The sequence below is a fragment of the Dama dama genome, chromosome 6 (assembly GCF_033118175.1).
Source record: "Dama dama isolate Ldn47 chromosome 6, ASM3311817v1, whole genome shotgun sequence".
NCBI classification, from domain to species: domain Eukaryota; kingdom Metazoa; phylum Chordata; class Mammalia; order Artiodactyla; family Cervidae; genus Dama; species Dama dama.
This window is the reverse complement of record NC_083686.1, coordinates 18,554,095-18,566,144: the sequence shown is the minus strand read 5'-3', so window position 1 is coordinate 18,566,144 and position 12,050 is coordinate 18,554,095. Positions and strand designations below refer to the sequence as shown.

Below are 12,050 nucleotides of genomic sequence, written 5' to 3'. Positions count from 1 at the left end.
TTTACTAGCGTGTGAGATGAGTGCAATTGTGCGGTAGTTTGAGCAATCTTTGGGATTGCCTTTCTTAGGGACTGGAATGAAAACTGACCTTTTGCAGTCCTGTGGCCACTGCTGAGTTTTCCGAATATGCTGGCATATTGAGTGCAGCACTTTCACAGCATCATCTTTCAGGATTTGAAATAGCTCAACTGGAATTACATCACATCCACTAGCTTTGTTGTTAGTTGGGGTATAATTAAAGACTGATATTGTAATGCAGAAAGTAAAGGAGTTACATAACTCATATAGACTGAAAAACATGTAAGAAAAGTTATGAGAAATGAAAGACCAATTTAATTGTCTAACTGAAGTTATAAAAGCAGAGAAACAGAGAAAATGGATGGAAAGATAATACAAGAAATAACTGAAAATAATTAAGATGAAGAAAAGCATAAAACTTTAGACTGAAAGAATGTACCCAAGGGCTATGCCATATAAATCACAAGTAGCTAGAGACTTCTTTGGTGGTCCAGTGGTAAAGAATCTGCCTGCCAAGGCAGGAGACACAAGAGATGTGGGTTAATCCCTGAGTCAGGAAGATCCCCTGGAGTAGGAAATGACAATCCACTGTGGTATCCTTGCCTGGGAAATCCCAAGGACAGAAGAGTCTGGTGGGCTACAGTCCATGTGGTTCTGAAGAACCGGATGCAACTGAGCACACACATTATAAAATGTTGAGGTTAAAGAGAAAAGCCTATGGGGCTGGTGCACTGGGAAGACCCAGAGGGATCGAGTGGAGAGGAAGGTGGAAGGGGGGATTGGGATGGGGAACACATGTAAATCCATGGCTGATTCATGTCAATGTATGGCAAAAACCACCACAGTATTGTAAAGTAATTAGCCTCCAACTAATAAAAATAAATGGGGGAAAAGAAAAAAGAGAGAAAAGCCTACAAGCTTCTGGAAAGGGAAAAACAGCAAGCCTATGTAAGAACAAAAATGTCCACCACTAGAAGAATGCTACAAAGGCTCCTAAGGGAAAACACTGAACCTAGAATTCTGTTCGCTGCGAGGTGTTCAAGTGTGAGGCTAAACTATATAGCTTCAACTATGCAAAGGTTCAAAAATTTTTATTTCCAATGCATCATTTAAAAATAATTACCCAAGGATGGCAAAATAAAAAATGGATCACAGAAAGAAGATGTTCGATACAATGGGCAGTGGTAGGCAAAACAGAACAAAAAACAAAAAACCCCACAAGTATGATATATTGGTAAGTTTAAATAATTATAGATTATAAGATGAGAGAAGCTGATGTTTGGTAGAAACCAACACAACACTGTAAAGCAATTATCCTTCAATTAAAAGTAAATAAATTTTTTTTTAAATGAGAGAAAATTAAAACTCTAGACCTAACATTTTAGGAAACTGCAACAATACATGAGACAGTGTAGAAAAAATATACAAGTGCTAAGACTCTTGTAATGTTGAGCAAAGGATACAGTTATCAATTCTAAAATAATAGAAAAACACATTTGATTACCACTGTTAAAATTTTAAGAGTAACCATTGCTAACAACAGAAATAAAATATATAACTTCCTTTTTTTATTTCAACAATTGTCTGAAAAAATGGAAAACTTGAAGATGGCGGAGGAGTAGGACGGGGAGACCACTTTCTCTCCTACAAATTCATCAAAAGAATAACTGAACGCAGAGCAAACTTCGCAAAACAACTTCTGATCGCTAGCTGAGGTCATCAGGCACCCAGAAAAGCAGCCCATTGTCTTTGGAAGGAGGTAGGACAAAATATAAAATATTAAAAGTGAGACAAAAGAGCTAAGGACGGAGATCCGTCCCGGGAAGGGAATCTTAGGCGGCATTGCTTGGAGTAGGGTCCGGGCCTGAGTGCCCTGAGGACAATCGGAGGGAGCTTCTGTGAGTTGCCAACTTGAACTGTGGGAGACCAAAAGAGAGAGAGTAAATTAACCGGCCCGAACACACTGCCGGCCGTTCGCAGAACAAAGGGACCAAGAAACTCCAGAGAAGAGCTCGCAGGCTACGGACCAACCCAGCCCCGCCGGAGGCAGGAGGCAGGGGGGAGGGGAAGGTCGCGGCGAGACACAGGGCGCAGGCACCCGACCGGCGCGGGCGGGGACTGGGGCTGGGGACGCGGAGGGCAGAAGGCGCGCGCACCCGACTGGCGCCAGCGGAAACTGAGACTGGGTCCGCGGAGGGGAGTGGGCGCGCCACACCTGGGGAGAGTGCGCCCACCGAGCCCCTGGCTGCCTGGACCGCTCTGACGGGGAAGGCACAGAGAGCAGGCGCAGCTTTTCGTTCCGCGCTTCTGTGGAACACCCGAGGGCTGGAACCTCGCGCAGCGCGGGGCGCGCTCCATATAGAACAGCCGGGACCCTGAGCAGCGCAGAGGAGAGAGCAGCGCCAGCCCCTCCCGGCAGCGCCGGCCCCTCCCCGCGGAGCGACGGAACTAGCTACCTGAAAAAGAGTCCACCTCCGCCCGCCTGTGTCAGGGCGGAAATGAGGCTCTGAAGACACCGGCAAACAGAAGCCAAATAAACAAAGGGAACTGCTTCAGAAGGGACTGGTGCAACAGATTAAAATCCCCGTAGAAAACACCGACTACACCGGAAGGGCCCTATAGATATCGAGAAGCGTAAGCTGGAACGAGGAGCTATCTGAAACTGAGCCGAACCCACACTGACCGCAACAGCTCCAGAGAAACTCCTAGATATAATTTTACTTTTTTCTCTTTTTTCTTTTTATTTTTTCTCTTTTATTTTCCTTTAAAATCCTCTATTACTCCCCCATTACTCCTTAACTTTCATTTCCATAGATTTTTACGATTTTTTTAATTAGGGGAAAAAAAAATTTTTTTTTTCCTCTTTTTTTTTTTTCTTTTTTTTTCTCTTTTTTTTTCTTTCCTTTTTCTCTTCTATTTTCTATTTTTCTTTTTCTCTTATTTCTTTTAAAGTCCTCTAGTACTCCTCTACTACTCCTTAATTTTCATTTTCAATACACTATAACCCTACAAAAAAAAAAAAAAAAGAAGAGAAGCCCTATTTTTAAACCGAAGATTATTCTCTCCCAATCTTGACTCTCTGTTTTCTACCTCAGAACACCACTATTTCCTCCTTTCCCCTTCTCTTCCCAATCCAATTCTGTGAATCTTTGTAGGTGACTGGGCTACGGAGAACACTCTGGGAACAGACAGCTGCGTAGATCTGTCTCTCTCCTCTTGAGTCCCCCTTTTTCTCCTCCTGCTCATCTCTATCTCCCTCCTCCCTCTCCTCTTCTTCATGTAACTCTGTGAACCTCTCTGGGTGTCCCTAACGGGGGAGAATCTTTTCGCCATTAACCTAGAAGTTTTCTTATCAGTGCTGTATAGTTGGATAAGTCCTGAGACTATAGGAAGAATAAAACTGAAATCCAGAGGCAGGAGACTTAAACCCAAAACCTGAGAACACTAGAAAACTCCTGACTACATGAAACTTTAAGTAATAAGTGACCGTCCAAAAGCCTCCATACCTACACTGAAACCAACCACCACCCAAGAGCCAATAAGTTTTAGAGCAAGACATACCACGCAAATTCTCCAGCAACGCAGGAACATAGCCGTGAACGTCAACATACAGGCTGCCCAAGGACACACCTAACACATAGACCCATCTCAAAACTCATTACTGGGCACTCCATTGCTCTCCAAAGAGAAGAAATCAAATTCCACGCACCAGAACACTGACGCAAGCTTCCCTAACCAGGAAACCTTGACAAGCCAATCGTCTAACCCCACCCACGGGGTAAATCCTCCACAATAAAAAGGAACCACAGACCTCCAGAATACAGAAAGCCCACTCCAGACACAGCAATCTAAACAAGATGAAGAGGCAAAGAAATACCCAACAGGTAAAGGAACATGAAAAATGCCCACCAAGTCAAACAAAAGAGGAGGAGATAGGTAATCTACCTGAAAAAGAATTTAGAATAATGATAATAAAAATGATCCAAAATCTTGAAAACAAAATGGAGTTACAGATAAACAGCCTGGAGACAAAGATTGAAAAGATGCAAGAAATGTTTAATAAAGACCTAGAAGAAATAAAAAAGAGTCAATTAAAAATGAATAATGCAATGAATGAGATCAAAAACACTTTGGAGGGAACCAAGAGTAGACTAACGGAAGCAGAAGATAGGATAAGTGAGATAGAAGATAAAATGGTGGAAATAAATGAAGCAGAGAGGAAAAAATAAAAAAGGATCAAAAGAAATGAGGACAACCTCAGGGACCTCTGGGACAATGTGAAACGCCCCAACATTCAAATCATAGGAATTCCAGAAGAAGAAGACAAAAAGAAAGGCCATGAGAAAATACTTGAGGAGATAATAGCTGAAAACTTCCCTAAAATGGGGAAGGAAATAGCTACCCAAGTCCAAGAAGCCCAGAGAGTCCCAAACAGGATAAATCCAAGGTGAAACACCCCAAGACACATATTAATCAAATTAACAAAGATCAAACACAAAGAACAAATATTAAAAGCAACAAGGGAAAAACAACAAATAACACACAAAGGGATCCCCATAAGGATAACAGCTGATCTATCAATAGAAACCCTCCAGGCCAGAAGGGAATGGCAGGACGTACTGAAAGTAATGAAAGAGAATAACCTACAACCTAGATTACTGTATCCAGCAAGGATCTCATTCAGATATGAAGGAGAATTCAAAAGCTTTACAGATAAGCAAAAGCTGAGAGAATTCAGCACCACCAAACCAGCTCTTCAACAAATGCTAAAGGATCTTCTCTAGACAGGAAATGCAGAAAGGTTGTATAAACGTGAACCCAAAACAACAAAGTAAATGGCAACGGGACCACACCTATCAATAATTACCCTAAATGTAAATGGGTTGAATGCCCCAACCAAAAGACAAAGATTGGCTGAATGGATACAAAAACAAGACCCCTATATAGGCTGTCTACAAGAGACCCACCTCAAAGCAAGAGACACATACAGACTAAAAGTGAAGGGCTGGAAAAAAATATTTCATGCAAACGGAGACCAAAAGAAAGCAGGAGTCGCAATACTCATATCAGATAAAATAGACTTTCAAATAAAGGATGTGAAAAGAGACAAAGAAGGACACTATATAATGATCAAAGGATCAATCCAAGAAGAAGATATAACAATTATAAATATATATGCACCCAACATAGGAGCACCACAATATGTGCGGCAAACGCTAACGAGTATGAAAGAGGAAATTAATAGTAACACAATAATAGTGGGAGACTTTAATACCCCACTCACAACTATGGATAGATCAACTAAACAGAAAATTAACAAGGAAACACAAACCTTAAATGACACAATGGACCAGCTAGACCTAATTGATATCTATAGGACATTTCACCCCAAAACCATCAACTTCACCTTTTTCTCAAGTGCACACGGAACATTCTCCAGAATAGATCACATCCTGGGCCATAAATCTGGTCTTGGAAAATTCAAAAAAATTGAAATCATTCCAGTCATCTTTTCTGACCACAGTGCAGTAAGATTAGATCTCAATTACAGGAAAAAAATTGTTAAAAATTCAAACATATGGAGGCTAAATAACACGCTTCTGAATAACCAACAAATCATAGAAGAAATCAAAAAAGAAATCAAAATATGTATAGAAATGAATGAAAATGAATACACAACAACCCAAAACCTATGGGACACTGTAAAAGCAGTGCTAAGGGGAAGGTTCATAGCATTACAGGCTTACATCAAGAAACAAGAAAAAAACCAAATAAATAACCTAACTCTACACCTAAAGCAATTAGAGAAGGAAGAAATGAAGAACCCCAGGGTTAGCAGAAGGAAAGAAATCTGAAAAATCAGGGCAGAAATAAATGCAAAAGAAACTAAAGAGACCATAGCAAAAATCAACAAAGCTAAAAGCTGGTTTTTTGAAAAAATAAACAAAATTGACAAGCCATTAGCAAGACTCATTAAGAAACAAAGAGAGAAAAACCAAATTAACAAAATTAGAAATGAAAATGGAGAGATCACAACAGACAACACTGAAATACAAAGGATCATAAGAGACTACTACCAGCAGCTCTATGCCAATAAAATGGACAACTTGGAAGAAATGGACAAATTCTTAGAAAAGTATAACTTTCCAAAACTGAACCAGGAAGAAATAGAAGATCTTAACAGACCCATCACAAGCAAGGAAATCGAAACTATAATCAAAAATCTTCCAGCAAACAAAAGCCCAGGACCAGATGGCTTCACAGCTGAATTCTACCAAAAATTTAGAGAAGAGCTAACACCTATCTTACTCAAACTCTTCCAGAAAATTGCAGAGGAAGGTAAGCTTCCAAATTCATTCTATGAGGCCACCATCACCCTAATTCCAAAACCAGACAAAGATGTCACAAAAAAAGAAAACTACAGGCCAATATCACTGATGAACATAGATGCAAAAATCCTTAACAAAATTCTAGCAAACAGAATCCAACAACATATTAAAAAAATCATACACCATGACCAAGTGGGCTTTATCCCAGGAATGCAAGGATTCTTTAATATCCGCAAATCAATCAATGTAATACACCACATTAACAAATTGAAAGATAAAAACCATATGATTCTCTCAATAGATGCAGAGAAAGCCTTTGACAAAATTCAACACTCATTTATGATTAAAACTCTCCAAAAAGCAGGAATAGAAGGAACATACCTCAACATAATAAAAGCTATATATGACAAACCCACAGCAAGCATCACCCTCAATGGTGAAAAATTGAAAGCATTTCCCCTGAAATCAGGAACAAGACAAGGGTGCCCACTCTCACCACTACTATTCAACATAGTGTTGGAAGTGCTGGCCACAGCCATCAGAGCAGAAGAAGAAGTAAAAGGAATCCAGATAGGAAAAGAAGAAGTGAAACTCTCACTGTTTGCAGATGACATGATCCTCTACATAGAAAACCCTAAAGACTCTACCAGAAAATTACTAGAGCTAATCAATGAATATAGTAAAGTTGCAGGATATAAAATTAACACACAGGAATCCCTTGCATCCCTATATACTAACAATGAAAAAACAGAAAGAGAAATTAAAGAAACAATACCATTCACCATTGCAAGAAAAAGAATAAAATACTTAGGAGTATATCTACCTAAAGAAACAAAGGACCTATACATAGAAAACTATAAAACACTGATGAAAGAAATCAAAGAGGACACAAACAGATGGAGAAACATACCGTGTTCACGGATTGGAAGAATCAATATTGTCAAAATGGCTATTCTACCCAAAGCAATCTATAGATTCAATGCAATCCCTATCAAGTTACCAACGGTATTCTTCACAGAACTAGACCAAAGAATTTCACAATTTGTATGGAAATACAAAAAACCTCGAATAGCCAAAGTAATCTTGAGAAAGAAGAATGGAACTGGAGGAATCAACCTGCCTGACTTCAGACTCTACTACAAAGCCACAGTCATCAAGACAGTATGGTACTGGCACAAAGACAGAAATATAGATCAATGGAACAGAATAGAAAGCCCAGAGATAAATCCACGAACCTATGGACACCTTATCTTTGACAAAGGAGGCAAGGATATACAATGGAAAAAAGACAACCTCTTTAACAAGTGGTGCTGGGATAACTGGTCAACCACCTGTAAAAGAATGAAACTAGAACACTTTCTAACACCATACACAAAAATAAACTCAAAATGGATTCAAGATCTAAATGTAAGACCAGAAACTATAAAACTCCTAGAGGAGAACATAGGCAAAACACTCTCCGACATAAATCACAGCAAGATCCTCTATGACCCACCTCCCAGAATATTGGAAATAAAAGCAAAACTAAACAAATGGGACCTAATGAAACTTAAAAGCTTTTGCACTACAAAGGAAACTATAAGTAAGGTGAAAAGACAGCCCTCAGATTGGGAGAAAATAATAGCAAATGAAGAAACAGACAGAGAATTAATCTCAAAAATATACAAGCAACTCCTGAAGCTCAATTCCAGAAAAATAAATGACCCAATCAAAAAATGGGCCAAAGAACTAAACTGACATTTCTCCAAAGAAGACATACAGATGGCTAACAAACACATGAAAAGATGCTCAACATCACTCATTATTAGAGAAATGCAAATCAAAACCACAATGAGGTACCATTACACGCCAGTCAGGATGGCTGCTATCCAAAAGTCTACAAGCAATAAATGCTGGAGAGGGTGTGGAGAAAAGGGAACCCTCTTACACTGTTGGTGGGAATGCAAACTAGTACAGCCACTATGGAAAACAGTGTGGAGATTTCTTAAAAAACTGGAAATAGAACTGCCATATGACCCAGCAATCCCACTTCTGGGCATACACACTGAGGAAACCAGATCTGAAAGAGACACATGCACCCCAATGTTCATCACAGCACTGTTTATAATAGCCAGGACATGGAAGCAACCTAGATGCCCATCAGCAGATGAATGGATAAGGAAGCTGTGGTACATATACACCATGGAATATTACTCAGCCGCTAAAAAGAATTCATTTGAACCAGTCCTAATGAGATGGATGAAACTGGAGCCCCTTATATAGAGTGAAGTAAGCCAGAAAGATAAAGACCATTACAGCATACTAACACATATATATGGAATTTAGAAAGATGGTAATGATAACCCTATATGCAAAACAGAAAAAGAGACACAGAAGTACAGAACAGACTTTTGAACTCTGTGGGAGAATGTGAGGGTGGGATATTTCAAAAGAACAGCATGTATACTATCTATGGTGAAACAGATCACCGGCCCAGGTGGGATGCATGAGACGGGTGCTCGGACCTGGTGCACTGGGAAGACCCAGAGGAGTCGGGTGGAGAGGGGGGTGGGAGGGGGTATCGGGATGGGGAATACGTGTAGATCTATGGCTGATTCATATCAATATATGACAAAAAAAATAATAATAATAAATTAAAAAAAAAATGGAAAACTTACTAAGTGACAGATTTTGAAAACAAAAGAATCGAAAAAGATATAGTTGGCAAAATATATATATATATAGTTCTAATGTTCAAAATAAAGTCACTCTGAGGAAAACAAGGACTTATTCTATTGTCAAAAGGTGTAATTCAGCCACAAGATATTTGGAATAAACTATTATATACCTAAATAGTTGTGAAATACAAAGCAAAAAATTGTAAAAATGTAAAGAGGAGAAGTTGATAATTCCATAATTACAGTGGGAAACTAACATACGTCTCTGGAACTGACAGATCAAAGAATCACAGGGAAAACAGAGGAGCTGATAACATGACTAATAACTGCAATCTCATTGAGATATATAAAAGTGCATACCCAACATAAAATATATAGTTTAAAGCTCTTGGATCATTTTAAAAATTGACCATTTATTTGGAAAAAGTCACAAATTTTAGCGTCATCAATAACTAAGAGTGGAAATCAACTGCACAGGCCCACAGCTTTGGTAATAATTGAAAAGGTAAACAAGTATCTACTCTGAAAAAAAAAAAAAGATACTATTAATAGACTCAAAAGTCTTCATAGATGATGCAACTGAGCACACACATTATAAAATGTTGAGGTTAAAGAGAAAAGCCTACGGGGCTGGTGCACTGGGAAGACCCAGAGGGATCGAGTGTCAAGGTGTCAAGGAAATCTCTATGTTAAATAAACTCTTTCAGATTAAAAAAAAAAAGAATGGTCGAAAGCTTGCCAACTGTTTCTACATAACTAGAATAACAAATCCTAATATCAAAACCAGATAGGGAGAGGACTAAAGAAAGAAGGAATAATACTAGCAAGAGATCTACTAAGGGACTTCCCTGGTGGTCCAGTGGTTAAGAATCTGTCTTCCAACGCAGGGGACACAGGTTCGATCCCTGGCTGGAGAACTAAGATCCCTCCTGCAGTGGGGCAACTGAACCTGCTCACAACTAGACAGAAGCCCATGTGCTGCAACAAAGAGGCCATGAGGGGCAGCTAAGATCAGACACAGCCAAATATAAACTTAAAAAAAGAGAGAGAGATCTACTAATGCCATTTTTCATTAAGGTATTAAAGGAAATTAACCAAACAATCAACTCAGCAAATGCTGAAGAAAACATTTGATAAATTCGCATTCATTACTGAAAAAGAATAAAACAATTAAAAAAAAAAAAAAAAACCTTTTGGCAAGCTGGGAACTGAAAAGTTTGGAGCCGGCCAATAATGGCTGTGTCTTACCTTCTCGCAGGCAGGTTAATGCCTGCCGCGAGGGTGGATGTGCAGGTGAAGAGGCAGAGGACCCCTGTGGAGTAGGCCTCCTCCAAGAGCTTCCTTTCGTTGCTGGTTAAGCCACTGTGGTGATAAGCAACTCCGAATGGGATGGTGTGCTTTAACACACGACACAGGTTGCCACCGCTGACATTCTTCAAGTTCTTAATCAACTCCTGTTTTTCTTTCTCTTTGTGCTTCAGATATTCCCTAGGGAAAAGATCTGTTAGAACCCTTGATCTTATAGGGACAGAGCATTTGAATTTGAATTTTAGTAGCTACATGTAAACATTTTCCTTTTAAAATCGTGTTACTTTTATTGACCTAAGTACATAAAATGTTCTTAGAATTGTAATTCCGATTTCATTAACAGGCAGTTTCTCTCAACCTATTTGGGGATCACAGAGTCCTATGAAAATCTGCTTAAAGTTAAGGGAAAAAACAGATATTCACATTAATACAACACTCTGCACCTAATTTCAGAAGTGTTGTGTACTTCCTGAAGTTCAATCCTGTACTTCCTATGAATTCATGAATGCTGGGTTTAAACATCTGCTCTAGAAGTTATATGTTTTTTTCACAAGAAAATACATCTTCAGTGAAGATTAATTGCTTTGTCATAAATATTCTTCTCTGAAGAGAAAAATATATATATATATTATTAAAGCATATGAATTATATGTAAAACACTACCTAAACATTAGCACTTCAGAAGCCCCAGTAATATCCTACAATGCCTCCTTATCTAGAAGCACCTATGTTTTTCAATTCCCTTCTAGAAAAGGAAAAAAGGAAAGACTAAGTACAACTACTAATTGACTATAAAGCAAAAACTTCTGAATACCAGGAGCAAACAAATATAGTCTATGTGCGTGCTAAGTCACTTCAGTCACGTCCAACTCTTTGCGACCCTATGGACCGTAGCCCGCCAGTCTCTTCTGTCCATGGCATTCTCTGGGCAAGGATACTTGGGTGTGTTGTCATGCCCTCCTCCAGGGGATCTTCCCTACCCAGGGACCGAACCCAGCTGTGTTCTTTACCACTAGTGCCACCTGGGAAATCCGAAAAATATAGTCTAACATATAAATATAATACACACAGCTTTTGTAGCAAACTCGTTGTAGCTTGTTATATTGTTGTAGCAAGCTTCATGGAAAGCACAGACAGCTCTGACTGGTGCCAAATGTACAAGTTCAGTAATTTCATAAGAAATTGAGAAATGGGTGGCAAAGAGACAATGAACAATGGGGCAGGAAGTGATCCAGAGTCAACAGTGAAAGAACCAAAAGTGACAGCTGGGTAGGGAGCTATTGACTTTATGTTACTATTTTCCAGTCAGAGCTTGAGGTCCTGAAAGGGACAAATTCTTCTCAAGGAATTAAGTCTTAAGGACAATTACCCTATAATTTAAGAGAAGGGAGACATTATTTGTAAATGACCAGATAAGACATGGATCTATGGAGAAGGGTTTTGTGGGGGGAAGTTGAGATGTGAGCTGGGTCCTGAAGAACAGGTTAGAGGTGGCAGTTGATAGCTTAGTGGTGAACAATACTGCCAGATTTGTCATCTCCGAAGGAGAAGCTTTAACTCCGGGACCAAAGACAGTCTCAGTCACTTGGAGCTTTGTGTAGATTTTATCTAAAGTTAAAGTGACAGAAAAAGCTTCTGACAAAGACATCAGAAGAGGGCAGAGAGTACCCGCCTCACTCATTTAAGTGGGGCCTTATACACTGCTCACCTAGCTGCTGAGAACAGATAAAAAACACTC

General features: G+C 39.4%; 1 protein-coding gene across 5 annotated transcripts in view; it reads right to left on the bottom strand.

The window, feature by feature from the left end:
• HELQ (helicase, POLQ like) overlaps positions 1–12,050 on the bottom strand; it is a 48,656-nt gene that overhangs the window by 19,448 nt on the left and 17,158 nt on the right. For all 5 annotated transcript variants that reach the window (XM_061145626.1, XM_061145627.1, XM_061145628.1 and 2 more), the window contains one exon: positions 10,253–10,492. In XM_061145626.1, coding sequence (XP_061001609.1) covers positions 10,253–10,492 — 240 coding nt within the window. The remainder of the gene's footprint in view (positions 1–10,252; positions 10,493–12,050) is intronic.